At 46.8% G+C, this 16,980-nt stretch overlaps 1 protein-coding gene across 1 annotated transcript; it reads left to right on the plus strand.

Moving 5' to 3' along the window:
* The first annotated feature begins 984 nt into the window (after positions 1–984).
* Positions 985–16,230, plus strand: DOLPP1 (dolichyldiphosphatase 1). Its single transcript, XM_014942861.1, has 8 exons — positions 985–1,109; positions 8,960–9,060; positions 10,756–10,840; positions 11,112–11,211; positions 12,052–12,150; positions 13,496–13,624; positions 14,390–14,479; positions 15,404–16,230. Exons 1-8 carry the CDS (start codon positions 1,034–1,036, stop codon positions 15,438–15,440), a joined length of 717 nt encoding a protein of 238 aa, XP_014798347.1. The 5' UTR covers positions 985–1,033; the 3' UTR covers positions 15,441–16,230.
* The last annotated feature ends 750 nt before the right edge of the window (positions 16,231–16,980 follow it).

Here is a 16,980-nt window from a genome sequence, read left to right on the forward strand (position 1 = left end):
TTGTGGTACCTTTTAAAGGGTGTGCAGAGTATCAGCATCCTCATTTCTCTTGCGATTCTGCAAGGACTTTATTTCATGCTTTATTTTCACGTGTGCAGGTTCACAGGGGAGCTGCTGGTCCTTTACAGAGCTATAACGGAAATGTGCCTGTGAAAATCCATCTTCTTCCTAGTATTGTTAAAAAGAGCCCCAAAACTTACAACACCTTCAATTTGCAGCAGAGCTTAGACCTTATCAGTTAATCACTCCTGCGCAGGGGCAAGCAGAAATGTTGTTTGGCTAGCGCAGTAAGCCTGATGTGTAGCAATACCGTTTATAAAAAGACAGCTTCCCTTTTCAAACCGCATCTTTTCACCCCTGAGAACGGTGACGTGACAGAAAGAGGGTTTGGGTTTTCCTCCTTGACAGCGGGGCCAGAGGAGGAGCCCGGCTCCTCGCCACACCAGCCCCACACTGGCCCCCTCTCAGGGCGGCAGGGGCCACAAGCACGGCGGCGGGAGGCCGTGAGGCGCTGGGGCGGCGGCAGAGGAGGTTGTGAGGGGGGTGCCCCCCGCCCCGTCCCGTCCCAGCCCCGAAGCAGGGCCCCCGAGGTTCAGTCCGGGCCGGGCCGCCCCGCTCGGCGGCAGGAGCCATTTTAGCCGCCAAGTCGCCGCCAAACCCCTTCCTCAGCCCCCCGTGCCGGCCACCACAGCGCCGCACCTGATTGGCTGAGAGCTGACGGCAACGGGAGCTGGTGATTGGCTAATCTGCACGGCTCCTTTCGCCAATGAGGAGGGGCAATGACGCCCGCCTTTCTTTCGATTGGCTACCCCGCTGCCTGCGTCCTCCTCCTATTGGGCACCGGTGCCAGTAGGCTATTGGCCCTGCCGCTCCCCGGGTTGGATTTTTAATTGGGTGGCTGTGGGTTGGCCGGCGCCTCACCTGCCGCGCAGCGTCATTGGGCCGCCGCTCGCCGCGCCCCCGCCCATTGGTCGCACCGCCCCTTATACGCTCTCCCATTGGCCGTGGTGGCCCGGCCCGGTATCCGGGTAAGATGGCCGCAGTCGGAGAGTGCTCGCTCCCCGCTCCGTGGCGGCCGGTCTCCCTCACTCACGTCGAGTATCCCGCAGGTAAAGCTCCGCTTCGCCCCCACCCGGCCTCCCCGCCGGCAGCCGCAGCCGTTTCCCGCGGCGGACCCTTCCCGCCGCCCCGCCGCACCCCTGAGGGCCGGGCTGGCAGCTGCGAAATAGTGAGCCATTGAGCGGCCGCCCTGAGGCGACCGGGCGCGCGTGCGCGCTGGGGGCGGTGGGACTCGCTGCCGGATAGTGAGCCGCAGGGGGGACTCGGCGCTGCGCATGCGCCTTGGCGAGGAGCCCCGCTCCAGGGGCTGCCCGGGGCGGGGAGGGGGTCGGGGCGCGGCCCTGTCCCGCCGCCCTGGGGCCTTCCCTTGTCACCCTCCCCTCCCTTGTCACCCTCCCCTCGCCGCTCCCCGCAGTCCCTAGGCGTCCCTGGCCATGTGTGGCAGCCCCTGGGCCTCGAGGTGTGAGCCCCACCCAGGGCACGCCCAGCCCGGGTGTCCCCCCACAGTAGCGTGGAGGAGCCGGGTGTCTGCCCCGCTGGTGGGTGTCTGGGGGGACGCTGGAGGTCTGGCTTGGTGCATCAAGGGGACGGCTGGCCCTGGTGTGCCCTCGTGGAGCTGTGTGGTGGCAGGGTGGTCCCTGTCCCCAATTGGGTTTGGATGCTGGGTGGCTTCTGTGGCTGGGCCCTAGGGGTTGGGCTTTGATCGGGTGGTGCTGAGGGAAATGCCTGGAGGACACCAGGGTTCCTGTAGGTCAGCTCTTGGTGAGGTGGGTTTGGTGAGAAACCACAGTGGTGAGAAGTGATGGGTGCCCGTGTGCGGGATGGGCTGTTCCAGCTGGGGCAGGGGTGTGATCTGCAAAGGAGGATGGAGCCGGACTCTCTTCAGTGGTCCCCAGTGACAGGACAAGGGGCAACGGGCACAAGCTGGAACCTGGGAAGCTCCAGTCAAATATGAGGAAAAACTTCTTTCTGGTGAGGGTGGCAGAGCCCTGGAATAGGCTGCCCAGGGAGGGTGTGGAGTCCCCTTCTCTGGAGATCTTCAAGCCCCGCCTGGATGCTCCTGAGTGATGTGCTCTGGGCAACCCTGCTTTAGCAGGGGAGTTGGACTGGATGATCTCTAGAGGTCCCTTCCAACTCTGACAATTCTGTGAGTCCGTGTCCCTGTGGCACTGCGTGCCAGCAGCCTGGCCCCCATTGTGGTAGGATGCATCCCTGATCCACTGGTGGGCAAGAGTACATGGGTCTGTGTTCAGATGGCAGCTGTCTCGTTAGTCTGTGATCTCTAAGAGCTCCTCTTCAGGTGTTTTGTGCTGTGCTGGTTTTGGGTGAGATAGAAAACATCTGCTGGTTGTGATTAAGGATAATAGAAAAGCAGGGTGTGAAGTGTCTTAGTGTTAGCGTTGACAATCCGGTCAAAATCCAAATTTGGTGGTAGCGCTGTTCTCATTATTGCTCGTTCTCCCTAACTTGCCATGAAGTTTTGCTGTATGTCCTGTTTCAATTGCTGGATTTTAGTTCCTGATGAAAGCTCCTCTCAGTAGTACAATACCTAAAGCTTCTAAAGTGCTTTTGAATCTTCTGGGTTGAAAGTACCCATTTAATCAGGAGACTTAAAACGTGACAACACTGAGAAGATCTGGTGCTGGAAATATGTTATTTCTTGCCCCCTCCTCCCCCCGCTGTTTTCTGGTTTTCTGTGATACTTTATACAGAAGATCGGTGTTTCCTTTTCTGTCTTGTGTTTTCCTTCACCCTGTACATCCTTCTGCCATCCCCCTTCTCAAATATATTAATGTGACAGTTTGGGGGAGATGGGGGAATAATCTTTCCAACATACTGATATATTCATCTTTGTATCTTATCTCCTTATCTGAACCTGGCAATACACACAGAGCGTCCTGCGCGCTATTTGTTAGATTGGTTTGGGAAATGGAGGTGGTTGAAATTGCTGCACAAGGGTTATCTGTCAGATCTTAAAGAATTTGACATAATACGATTATTTTCTATCTGCATTGAGTGCTTTTGTGCAGGCAAATGGAGAAGATGATTGTGTGGAGGGGGTAAATCACCGCTGAGATGAGGGTTATGTACTGAGAGGATGAACAGTGTATTTGCCTTCGATAAAACGTGTAATTATGGAAGCCTATAAAGTGGAGACAAAGGACTAAAATGTTAAAACAGCTGGAGCTACAAAAGTTTCTTAATTTATTTTGGTCTAGAAAAATGAGTTGCGGTAAGATGGTAGGTCTTATCTGGGTTTAGGGAAAGTGCTCTAACTTTTAGAAGGCTATTGATGTTCTGTCCGTGTACAGCTTAAGTTCAGGTCCATAAAGCTGCTAGATAATGTGTATTTATAAATTAGTGGTATTGGCAGTATGCTCACTACAACAGAGTTAATGTAGCCTCGTGCTGATAAGAGGGGGGGGGTCAGAATGAGAAATAGATCCTGCTTTTACCAACATAAATTATTAAGCTGCCTTGGCATGTCATACGCCGTTGTGTGGCAAATGTCTTTTGCTCTTGGCCGATCCCAGAGACTGCTGGCCTGGAGTGCAGTGTGCTGAGCCACTGTGGCAGTGGGTTCTTAAAATCTCCAATCTTACAAGACTTCCAGTGCAGAGCTGCTGTCATCCCCACTTTTCATCTGCCAAGAGTGATGGTCCCTCTCGCTGTGACCTGGTGCAAAGCAGTCACTGCTGATTTCTGTCTGGCAGATGAAGCCCATTATTGGGCTTTTGCTTCTAATTGTGAAGGGGAGAGGTGTCTCCAGAAGGGTGCTCGTCCTCCCTGTCTTTATCTAATGTTTCATTATCAATAGTGATATAGCACAAAATGCCAAACACCCATCTTTACTGCTTGTGGGGCTGCTCAGTTCTCCAGGGCTTTCTGCGATGGCAACTTTGAGCAAGATCAAACGAGAATCAGTGGATGAACGCTGTGTTTGTCAGCTGCAAACTGGTGTGAGTAACAGGAGCTTGGAGACCTAACTGAAATATTACCCGTAGTTATTGTCAAGATCAAACACAGGAAGAAGAAACCAACAATGGCAGTGTCACTTGGCTTTAAAGTCTTTAAAAACATCATCCTGATGCTGCTTTCAGAAATGTTTGGTCCTGGAGTTTCTCCTCTCAGCAGCCATACTTTGATGAGACCAAGGAGTGGTCTGGTGTGGTGTTGGGTTGCTGACAGATAGGCAGGAACAATCCTTCTTCTGTACGTCCTTCCAGTAATCAGCTGGTGATTGCACCAGGATTGTCAAGTCCTTTGATGGCTATAGAAAAGCTGTACTCTGGATATGTCTGATTGCTCTTTAAACCCATTTCCGCTTTGGATCTCACAGTATCTTTGGCACTGAGCTTTTACACTTAAATGCGGTGGTTGTTTCTTTTCTGCTTTTAAGTCCACTGCTCAGTAATTTCATCACTCTCGATCTCATGTGCAGTGAGAGGCAACAAACGTTTGCTGTCCATTTCCCCATATCATTCACGACTTTATAGAACTGTTGTATCCTCTATTTTCCTTTTTCAGCTGAAAATCTGAGTTATTTGATATTTTCTGACTGGCTACTGTTTCATTCTCATTATCTTTCTCCCCTTTCTATTTGCCTTTAATGCATTTACTCTCCCTTTTTGGATGGTGACAGCAGGATCACATAATAAATGTTTGTAGTGCTGTAACAGTAACTGTTTTTGCTCTTACGTGTTATCCTTGCCTTTTTGCCTGCTGCAGAGTGTTGGATACTGCTCCGAAGGTATTGGCTCACTCTAAGCCTGAGCGTTTCTTATTTGATAACAAGTAAACTAAATCCTGTCATGTTGTGTGTATAATTAGGGTTGTTTTTTCCCGTATGCATTGCTTTGCATGGGATGACTTTGTTGCAGACTTAAAACTCATCTTCAGGGACTTCCTGTCCGTAGGGTGAGTTTCACAGGAGAAACATTGAGTTCCTGGTTTGTTTGGGTTTTTTTATTATTATTTGGAGAAAAGAAAAAAAAAAACTTCCTCTCTTCAGTGCAGCTGGGATCCTTAAAGCTCTGGGACTTTCTGGATCTCCTTGTGTTGGACAGGTTCTTTAAAGAGAGAAACCTGGTGTGCCAAACCCTTTCTCTGCAGAATGATGGAGAATATTCCTGTTTTCTCAGTTGTGAGGGGTGTTTACGACAGTCGGGCAGAGCTGGGGAGGCAAATGTGTGGAATTGACCCATCAGCAAGAAGGTGCATGGGAGCAAAGGTGCCGGTGCTGTGTATGTACCTCGGCTCAGCAGGTCTTGTTGCTGAATATCAGCCCCTGTTGCTCCTGTAGGAATGTTTGTTCTGATAACCCTTGCCGTGGTTTCTCTTTATGGTGGTACCTCACCAGTCAGGGCTCACTTTGTAGCGAAGTAATATCTGTTGAAACAAGCCGATACCGCTCAGTTGTTTGGCTTCTTTAATGCAGGGTTTTACGTTTAATCTTCCTGCAAAAGTTTCATGTCTGATGCCTGCCTTTTACGCCACAATTTAAAGCCTCCTGAAGATATTTTTGCTGTCCCACAGCTCGTGATACCAGGATATGCGCAAGCTGAGGAAATGGTGATCCGTCATGAATATTTACTGGTGTAAATGGATGTGACACACATAACTCTGTGTTGTCTGTGCGACTTGTGCACATGCATCTCGTCAAGAACATAGGACCAGCAGCAGTGCCACAAATAGATGCTTCAATAGGAAGCAGTGGTGGCGGTGGTGAAGCTAAATCTTGCGGTAGGATGTGGTTAAAGTGCTGTTAATTCATGTTTTTACATTATATACAGGTTAAGCTAATGTAGTGAAGCTTGGATATTTCCACTGAAAGAATGCTGGGTAAAATGTTGAATTGGAGCAGAAGTAGATGCTGAATGAAGGCTGAAAAAAATAGCGTGCTCCTGAGCTATATATAGTGTTTCACCTATTTATCTCCTGGGTGCCTAAAAATGAGGTAGTTGCATTCTTTATTTTTGCAGCTTGAGCCCCAAATGATGCTCAGGAAAGACTGGACTTCCAAAAAAGCAGAATTTTAAACAAAACAAACCCCAAGCTATATATTAAATAGATTTTTTCCTTTTGCATATTTCCAGAGGTTTTGTCTCTGTTCTTCCTGGTTGGAGGAATTGCTTTGAAATTCTCGACTTTAGTAGAATGAAGGAAAAAATATTTTTTATACAAAGGTTGCAGGGGGGGGGAACCTGCTTGCTAGATCTGACTGGATTTCAAACTGTCATCTCTCCTGCAAGTCCCTGTTCCCTGGGAATAAGTCTCCGAGCGCAGTGGAGCGTGGAGAGACACGAGTAATCTCTCTGCGAGGCCCCCCGAGCTCTGTGCGGTGATCAGCGCTGGCCTTTCTCTCACAGCCCCATTTGCCTTCTTCACTGGGGATTTCCAGTCATTTCGGAGCTGGTTTAGTTAGTGCAGCTCTGCCTTGAACCACGAATCTTAGTGAGCACGTTTATGACAGCACTAGTGAGTTCCTGGTGTGGCTCCCAGGGCGCAGCAAAAGCTCTGCCTTCAGTTAATGCGCAGCTATTTGCTGCCTTCCCGAGGAAAAAGTGGCTTCAGAATGTGATGCTGTTTGCTTTTAGCCACAGTGATATGAAATATTATTAATGCTATCTCTGTTCTATGTTAAATGGGCAGTTGAAATGTTTGGGGAGCTGTTGTGTTACGATTGTCTTGAGTCAAGGCCTTGGTGCTCTGCCTGCAGGCAGTGTCTGGGAGCATGGAATTTGGATTCTCCAGCTCAGGTTCCAGTGTGGGTTGTGTGCTGGTGAACTCTGGGTGGTTTGATTTATTGGGGTATGTTATCGTATAACATAATGGAGGATCTTGAGTTTGGTACTGCTGATGCTATTTGAATTAAGAGACTACTTCCTTAAGTATTCGTCCACCATCTGCACAAGAAATAGAACCCTCCTGAGAAGATAAATAATCTGGTTTGGCTTCTACTTGACAAAATTACAGCTTTTAGTCTTGAAGTGCTAAGCCTTTATATACCAAGGATTAATGGAGTGAATGATCTGAAACACGGGCATTCCTCAATAATGAGCTATCTTCAGTCGGTCGCACTGCAACTGAGTCTCTTGGAAAGTATTCCGAAGGCTTTCAGTGTAGTTTTGATTGCCTGGTGGCTTGTCTCATGAATTCCCTCATCATTTAAGATAGGATTCATTTTGTTGAGAGTTTGTGATTTAAGTAAAACCATAAGAGGCACAATTCTCTATGCCAGGTAACTGGTGCTGTCACTTCCATCCGTTTTGCATTACCATAATACATTGCTGTTCTGCTTTGCGGAGCATTTGGAACCCACCTGATGCAAGGCTAACTTGCAAGAAAAGTTTAAAATTCTGTGTCTTCTAGTGCTTTTCAGGTTAAAAATCAAATAGAACCTCACTTCAGAGAAACCCTGGTATTCTTGGGGTTTTTGTCCTCCAGCTCTTCCTAATTTCACTGGAATTTCAAACTGAAACTCCTGCAAATAATCATTGTTGATGTTGCTGGTTCCCAAATCAAACCCAGAGTCTGGAATTCAAGAGGGATCTGTGCACCCTACCTGATGTAACCACAACTATGTGGCAATAACATCAGCAGCGTGAACTTTGTAGCAGTGCAATAAATTTTTTCTTTTTCTTTTTTTTTTTTTAATCAGTTCCAGTGTTCAGAGGCTGAGGTTAAAGTCCGTTTTGCCAAGTGCTGCTCTCAAACGTGGGCGCGTGGGCTGGGGAGACTCGGTATCTTGCAGTGGAATTGATCTAGGAATGAGTCCAATGCTCAGCCCTGCAGAGGCATCCTGTTTCCTTTTGAGAGGAGGGAGGAAGGGTAAATTTATGTGGGGGCTGATCCTTTTGTGTTCAGTGATGGGATGGAGAAGATTCAGTCTCTGAGAACCAATATAGAAAGTACCCTCCCTCTCTTGTTGGGTTCATACTGCGTTTTTGTGGTGATTGCTGTCTTTAAAGATTCTCTGGTAGATAGTTCTTGCTCTCCTGATATGAGTTGCTGGTCTCGGAGCAAAATTACTAAGATAATTTTTTTGTTTCCTCGGAATTTATGCTGACATCTTCTCTCCAAATACTTCTGTATGTGTCATTTTTCAGGGAGTAAGAGAAATATAGATCAAAGTCCAAAGCTGCTCTTTACTGTTGTTTGCTTACTTCTGTCTCTGGGATAGCTCAGGGTAAAGGTTTTGAGGTACCATATGACTTCTTGTGAGGTCCCGTTGCTGTTCCCTGATTCTCCCTGGGGGATAACCAGGCTGTTAGTTATTTGGGGTGGAGGCTCAAAGTCACTTCTATGGGATACAAGTGGGCTACTGGTTAAAAAGCAGAGTCCCCTTTTTTTTTCTCTTTATCTCCCGCTATGTTTAGCTATTTATTTCCTTCCCATTTTGCTAATGCTAGTGTTCGTGCAGACACATGGTGAGACAGATTAAGGAGCTGATCCAGCTGAAAACTAACCCATTTTAGTAAGGGAGTGGGGAAGGATTTGTTTGGGGAGTGTTTGCTGGTGATTGCTGGCACCGGGAGGCAACGTGAATGAGGGGGAGGGAAAGACACTGCCTCTTTTGCAGCAGCCTGTGCTTAAGTTGGATTAAAGTGACTCTGGGCCCACACCCATGGTCAGTGTTGAAAATTGGCTGGCAGTAGTATCTGCTGAAGGATGCCAAGCTCCTCTCATCCCTGGTTTTGAACCTGCATGTGGGCACTGTTGTCTTTCTTGCCTCAGCTCCTCTGGGGCTGGAGCAGCAGCAGCAGAACCGAAACGTGCTGCAGGGCTGAGCTTGCCCCTGTGCTCTTGGTGATTCAGGGCACCAACTGACCCACGCTCTGGTGGCAGACAAGTGCCTGTGAAGTTCAAACTGATTTGTTTCTCTTGTTTGTTTCCCTAGGTGATTTCTCTGGTCAGCTTTTAGCTTATTTGAGTCTTGGTCCAATATTCATTATTGTTGGCTTTGTAACACTCATCATATTCAAGAGAGAGCTTCACACGGTGAGTCCTCCTCTCCCTTCCCAGCTTCTCCTTATGACAAAAGTAATTTCCTTTGTCACCTGGTGCTCCTGTATTCACACTTCTTTTTCTCTCTTTAAAGAGCAGGGTTAGGTAAGGTGATGCTCCTGTCGGAGAACAGCAGGAGACACTTATCACCTGTACCACCTTAAAAGACTGCTTAGCCTTTGCTGACTTTTCTCTGTGGTATGTTTTGGGCATTCTCTGTCCAAAACATTGAGGGACATCCATGTCTGAGGAACTAAAGAATGCTGTTGCAGGGTGGGAACACTCCCAAGATCCAGTAGGATCATAGCACTAGTAGGTTCCTGCAGGATGGGCAGCATAAGCAGGAGATGGTGTCTGTAACTCAGTAGCATGTTGTTCCTTTGAACTACTGAGGAGAAAAAGGGGATACAAAATAAAACATACATGTTCCCAAGGGAGTGGATGTGTCTAACAAGGGCTACTTTCCAGCTGTGAATCGAATGCCAGGGACAGAAGAGAATTCTGTCCTTGGTATCTGATTCTTCTGTTCTGTTGTATTCTGTTATTTGGACTTCAGTCCAAATAACCAACAAGGGACTTTTTTGTAATACATAAATGTTTTCTGTCTTTTCTGACAGGTAGTTGGGAATCAGTCTCATGGAGAAATTCCCTTTAGGAGGTATAACCTCTTGTAACACTTGTCCTCAGTAAACGGATAAAGTAGGGGCCAGTGAAAGGATTTTGGCAGCAGATTTCTAATATAGGGCCATGGTGTCATGGGAACCAGTGGCTCAAGGGACCTGGGGATGGGACTTCTAGGTTATTAAGCCGACGCTACTTAGGAGAGGCAGCTGTGAAGTTTTGGCAACCCAAAGGTTTCTTGTTGATCCAAAAGAGAGAATAAGCTAGAGTAACTATTGCACAAATTCATTGGTTTTTTTGAATACAGGGGCTTGTTAGGTGTTGGTAATGAGACAAGTGTTGAGGCTGATTCTCAGTTCTTTATTTGTGAAGTCCCCACTGCGCTGGAGAGAGGCGCTGGCTGATTTACAGCAGCCTGACCGTCGCTCGGGAGAGTGAAAAATGGAATGGGACTGAGTGTTAAGGAGGCAGAGTATCATCACCAGCCAGGAATTTGATCACAGCAGCAGGACTAATTTAGGGGAGGTGTATGGACTATGGAATTAAAGGGTAAAAATAAACGCTACCCGTCTGGCTCAGTTCAGAATGTGACTTCATTTTAGATCGAAGACAGCAACTTCAAGATGAAAATCTTCATAGAGAGAAAAGCCAGAAAGCCTAAAAAGTCACCTTTTTGAAGCTATTTACCCAAATAACAGTGTGTGCACTCCCCCTGTTGGTCGTCGGGGAAAGACAATCCCTTAAAACCTGCCCTATTAAAAAATGTCACTTCCTACACTTGCTGGTGGAAGTATGGTAAAAGAATTGCTACACAGTGTCATTTTTTGTCTCTCTCTGATTATCATATGTTGAAAAGCTGCATATATGCAACATATTGCCAAATACACAAAGTGGGCTGAAAAAGAAATGCTTTTCTTCCTCAGGTAGAGAATTTTGAAGCCATTGTTTTTAACTCTAGTAGTCAAAAAAGAAATCAGAAACATATGGCTTGGGGCTTTGTCAACAGAGAGAACGTGGTAAGTAGATGGATCTTTTAGATAGGATGACACAGTTGTCTTGCCTTCACAGATCTCTTTCTTGGGAGGGCTGGCATTCAACGAGGGAGTGAACTGGTTAATAAAAAATGTAATCCGGGAGCCTCGGCCCTGTGAAGGTATGGTATGGCCCATTGGCGTCATGGTGTCGGTTGAGTTTTGAGTGGAATGCTGACTGGGGGTGGTGGTTAGAGGGTGTTTTCCCCTTTGCCTCATGTTGGCTTTGGATGTTTGGGTGTAAGAAGTGTGGCAGAGCCATCTGAGCTGAGACGTGTCCTGTGAACTCATGTGCACATACTCCAGCAGAGTGGTCTGGCTTCACATCTGGAGCATTCCAGCTGCTACGTACAGAGCAGACCTTGACCATACTCTTTCTTCTTCTCTTCCCAGAAGCCCATTCAACAGTGACCACAAAATATGGGATGCCGTCCAGCCACTCCCAATTCATGTGGTTTTTCTCTGTCTATTCCTTTCTGTTCCTTTATTTAAGGTAAAAAACTCAATGTCAGGTTTTGGCTGTTAATATGTTGAAAGACCCGAAATAGATGGCTCCCTTGCTGTGTGCTGCTTCAGTGGTGTAATGGAGTTAAATCTGAGGAACTGCACAATACCTGGTGGCCAGGGTGGATGAAGCATGTCTCTCTCAATCTGAATGCAGGACTGTAGTTACCATTGGGTACGGGTGGGCGTCCTCTGCCTGTCTGGGTGCAGGTCTCCTCATTTGCTTTCCCTGAGCTGTGATGGTCCAGCAGTGTGAGGGAAGAGGGAGGGAATATAGGGATGAGGAAAGAAGAACTGCTTTCTAGTGTGTCTCAGTTTTGTCAGTGGGGTTGTCTGCAATCTTTTAGGTAGTACCTGTTGCCCACTTGCATGACCTTTGAGTTATCTCCTTTCCCCAGTACTGGTTTTACATGCTGTGCTGTGCTTTCCTGAAATTCTCGCTGGGGCATGGCTCTGTCTCGTGGCTCCACACGTGGAGGAAGACAAAACTCACAGTTCCTCCCAGCTTGGTGGACAACGGAGGGACTCTGACGTCTTGGCTCCCTGTTGCATATGCTCAGCACGTGCCTTTCACATCAGTTGCAGTAGTTGTGAGCATTCTGCTTTCCATCACAGCAATCCCTGTTAACAGTTGGAGAGAGAGAGAGAGGTGTGGCTTTCTGGCTTCTCCTTAACCGCTGCCAGTGGGACAGATTGCTGCTGGGATGGGATCGAGCTGCCCATGACCCCGCTGGAGTAGAGCTTTCCTAGGGTTTCAGAGATAGTGAGAACGGAGATAAGGACCGCTCAGCTCCCTGCCACTGTGCTAATGGCTCTCCATCTCTTTCAGAATGCACCAAACAAACAATGCGAGGTTTCTGGATTTACTATGGCGACATGTGCTGTCCATCTGCCTCGTCACAGTGGCTTTGCTAGTCTCATATAGTAGGTATGGAGCAACTGTTTGTCTTCTGCTCTCATACAGTCCCGTGGCCTTCAGCAGCCAGCAGACCTGTCCTGCCTCATCCTGCATTTCTGAGCTAATTCTCGTTGTACGAGTCGGAGCTTTGCGGAAGTTGCTGTGTTGCCCTGAGACCCTTCAAATAAGCAAAGGTGCTCCCTGTGCGGCGCTTTGCGGAAGCGTTTCTAAAACCCCAAATCAGCTGAGTTTTGACCAGTTCCCCGGGGGCTCCGTTGCCGTGCTGTAGCCTCGCCGCCTTGCCCTCCTGCCGGCACTAACCATGAAAGCATCACACCATGCCTTGGCACACCGGCACCTGCAGCATGGGGGTTGCTACAGTCGATGGATCCCATTGTTTTGCTTGAGCATTAGTCAATAAACACGTCTATCGGTGTTTGACTTGCAAGATTTAGTCATATCGAGATGAATGCAGAAACCGAAACTTTGATAATGATTATTTTTTTTTCTCTTTAGATCTAAAAAATTATATATATACACACACATATAAAATGAGCTCCAGCGATTGGAAACCAGACAAATTCAGGATAGAAATAAGGCCATGTTTTCCACAGGAAAGTAATTACTTGTTGGCACAGTTGACTGTGCACTAGAGCTAATTCCTTATTACTGGTTATTTTTAAAATTCTGACAGGACAATTCCATAAGAGATAATATGGTCTAATTCAAAGAAAAATGAATTTGAGGAAATCCAGTGGCCTGTGCTAGGCAGAGGGTCAGATAAGATGATCTTAATGGCTTTATGATGTATGGGTGAAAAGAATTTTGAATGTGACTCATGTAGCTCGTGTGCAGGGCTAACTTAGCAGAGCAGTAATACAGCTTTCTGAAGGGCTGCAGTCCCAGTGAGCAGGCTGTGGTAGTGCAGACTTCATGCTGTCACGTTTCACAGCAGGAAAATCGTAACAAAAATGCTGTCTATGTTCTTAAAAGCTTTTAAGCCCCAGCTTTGGTGGATTGGAAGGGACTTGTCCTATTCCTGGCTTTGGAAAAGTCTCTCGTGGGAACCAACAGCAGTAGTTCCTCAGCTAATCCAAAGAGACATGAAGAAGAATGTGGAGGGTTATTGAGTTAAGCCAAAACTAGAAACGCTCTAAGCTGAAACTGCTGTAGCAGGGAAGACAGTTTTCTCAAGCTTTTTCTCCACCTTTTTGCCAGCTTTTTAATGAAAAAAAAAAAAAAAAGTAGTAAGCCATATTTAACACCTAAAGGATAACTTGCTCAGAAGGTCTGAGGGTCCAGTGAAACATCAGCCCTTGAGTGATGCCTCCTCTTGTTTTAAAGCCTCTCTGGTGACTCTTCTCTTCCACTGCAGGGTTTATTTGCTTTACCACACCTGGAGCCAAGTCTTATATGGAGGTGTGGCAGGAAGCATTATGGCCATAGCCTGGTTTGCCTTCACACAAGAGATATTAACTCCTCTCTTCCCAAGGATAGCTGCATGGTAAGTCTCTGTTCTGTGGAGGTTTTATTCCTGCCAGTCTGCATTCTCTGAGTTGCTATTTTGCTTTTTAAATGAGTCCATTACAATGAGCTGGTAACATGGGTGTAGTAGAATCTCCTGGCAAAATATAGTTTTCCTAAACAATCAGCGTAAAAATTGTGCCTTGCATCTGAAGCAGAACAAACCTAAAGATTCTTCAGTTTCTAAAATTTGAGTGGTAGCTGTGCAAGCTCTGGCTGTAAATGAGCTGCTCAAACTTCTATGTTATGCCTAAGTTAAGAGAATTCCTGGGTTCTGTTCCCATTTTGCATACTGACTGTTGTGTAGCTACGTGTTCCTCCTTGTTTTCTTATGCATGCATGTGTAAGGAATCATAGATCCTTGCCTGATATGGGTGGGGGAGAGAGGAAGTTTAAGCTACTGTTAATGTTTTAAGCCCTACTAGAATTGTAGGCAGAGAGCTGGAGAAGCTTTTCAAGCAGAACAGACCTTTCTTAATGAACATCTGATGACCTAGTGAAATTGCAGAGCTATTTAAATGTAATATAGTCTGGAAACATTGTATAAGGACAGAAAAAAAAAAAACCAAGAGGTTTTTTTGATTAAATTTAAGAAGGAGCTCCTTTCCCAGACGGAAGGGTAATAGAATAGTAATGTTAAATCTGCAGCAGTTTTTGTGCTTTTTTTTTTAAAAAAAAAATCATAATTGTGATGGAGAAAAAGTCTTAATTATTTCCTCCTTTCCACCACCTTGTCCATTTCCAGGCCAATTTCAGAGTTCTTTTTAATCCGAGATACCAGCCTCATTCCTAACATCCTGTGGTTTGAATACACAGTCACAAGAGCAGAGGCAAGGTGAGTGATCTCGGGGGGTGGAGGAGCTGCAGCTGGTTTGACTTGTCAGGTGTAGCTATTCATTTATTTTCTAATATGTAGATAGCTCCTGTGGGTAGAATAGTGCAGACTAAAGAAAAACCAAGTTGTGGGTTAACAACTGCATCTGGAAGGTGAGTCTGTTGGGAAGTGTTGAGGATTAAAGAAGGTGTTATTTAAATAGTCATTATTTCAGCTCCTTAGCCTGTGTTCTTTGCAAGCAATCGTTTGTAGTCTTGCATCCAGACATGAGCTTGTGCACACTTAAAACGTGGTGGATGAAGATGATGAGAGGGCTGGAGCACCTCTGCTATGAGGACAGGCTGAGAGAGCTGGGGTTGTTCAGCCTGGAGAAGAGAAGGCTCCGGGGAGACCTTAGAGCAGCCTTCCAATATCTGAAGGGAGCTACAGGAGAGCTGGGGAGGGACTCTTTGTCAGGAAGTGCAATGACAGGAGAAGGGGGAACGGCTTTAAATTGGAAGTGGGGAGATTTAGGTTAGATATTAGGAATAAATTCTTTGCTGGGAGGGTGGTGAGGCACTGGAACAGGTTGCCCAGAGAAGCTGTGGCTGCCCCATCCCTGGAGGGGTTCAAGGCCAGGCTGGATGGGGCTTGGAGCAACCTGGTGTGGTGGGAGGTGTCCCTGCCCATGGCAGGGGGTTTGGATCAAGATGATCTTTAAGGTCCCTTCCAACTCGAACCATTCTATGATTCTATGTTCTAGGACTGTGAAGAGTAGGAAGGATTGATCTCCCTATGGAGTATGACGGGGGCAGCTTAATTTTTGTGCAGAGCTAAGCAGAGTCTAATTTTAATCCTCCTGGCTTCTGCCCCCTGGTTTGCCTCCATACCCTGCGATAGGGTCGGGGCCACCTCTCTCACTCTCCCTCTGTGTTGCCGTTGCAGGAACAGACAGCGCAAGCTGGGTACGAAGCTCCAGTGACTCGGGAAGCGTGGGGACCAGAGTGCACGTTTTAATGGAGACAGACAAGAGCAGAGACCTGGGAGCAGCAAAGGAGCCTTTTAACAGACGGACCAAAGGAACAGGCAGGGACCATACCCAAAACCTGAAAGCCTTTGCTCTGCTTTAGCAGTTAGCGGGATGCTCCCTGATGCATGTGGGACCGTGCAGGAGTAGAAACTCATTTTCAACACAGATGCACATTGCCGGTTGGAATGTACCATCGTGTCTACGTCAGGGGAGGGGGGAGAAAACGCCTGGTGTCATGTTTGGGGGAGGGAAAACCAAAAATGAATCCTTTCTGTGACTTTTCCTTTTTTTTTTTTTTTTTCCAGCATGAAATATACACACTATTTATTTATTTTTTTAAATGGAACTATTGTTTTTGGGGTGGGTGAGGCGTTGATTGTGTGTTTTGTTTTTGCTTTTTGTTTGGGTTTTTCTTTTTTGGAAGAAGATGACAAAACTGATCTCAAGTTGATCATGCTTAATTAGGGCTTTTAATTTTTAAAAACTTCTTAGGAGGGAGGGGAACTAGAATGGGGTGACCTTGGCAGGAAGGGAGAGAAAGGCTTCCTTTCCTTTCTGCAATCGGTTTGGGAGATCAAAATCCATTCCAACTGCACTTTGTACAGATGGAAAGAAAGACTAAAGATCTGATTTTTAACACTAGTGACGGTTCTGCAGGGAAGCCTGCACGGATACCATTAAGGGGAGTGTGTGTGTAAAACAAAGGACAAACTGAAATATACTGACTATTATTTTTTTTCCACTGCTGCTCCTGTTGTGTAATTAGCAAGAGTGTCTTTCTCAGAATCTCTTCTAGGTGGCAAGATTATCGTACATATCTCACATTTATTCCATCTCTTCCTTTATACTTTTATTACCTCAGGGTTGCTGTGATCTGTACAGCTTCTGTGGTTGTACTGAGCGTGCTACCGATGGCACTAGAAAGCCCATTGGTTACAAGCCGTGCTGTGCTCCAGGGAGAGTCAGCCCAAAGCCTTACAAAATGCAGTTGTTAGTCTCTGTCTTAAGCACTGGATTTTAAATTTTTTTCTGTTCAAGCTTAAGGGGGGGATTTTTAAGAATATGATCAGTGACAACCATAAACGAATAACGAGGCAAATGAAATATCTAGCTCAGCTGCTGTCTGAATTACTTCTCCAAGAGTCCTGTTAGAGCCCAACCGTGAACTCAAGCAGTGAGCTTGTCCTAGCAGAGACTTCTACATCACAGTGGCTTGGCCGGGGTTCTGCAGCAGTAACCTTGAATGCCAAACTCCTCCGAGCAAGTTTTGCTTTCCGTCCTTCTTCCATTCTGACTCTTCGTGTGGCCAGTCAGCGCTCGGGGTGCTGTGTCTCTGTGGGAGTGTGCCTGCCATCTGTGTGTGCTGGTGATGCCTACGGCGTCTGTCATCCCTGAGTTAACCTGGCAAGGGCTATACTCAAACTGCTTCAGGGCTGTGCATGGACACTTTCTGTATCTGGAGTGTATAATGCAGCGGTTCAAGTGTAACTAC

Source organism: Calidris pugnax, unplaced genomic scaffold, assembly GCF_001431845.1.
Source record: "Calidris pugnax isolate Ruff unplaced genomic scaffold, ASM143184v1 scaffold102, whole genome shotgun sequence".
Taxonomy (NCBI): Eukaryota; Metazoa; Chordata; class Aves; order Charadriiformes; family Scolopacidae; genus Calidris; species Calidris pugnax.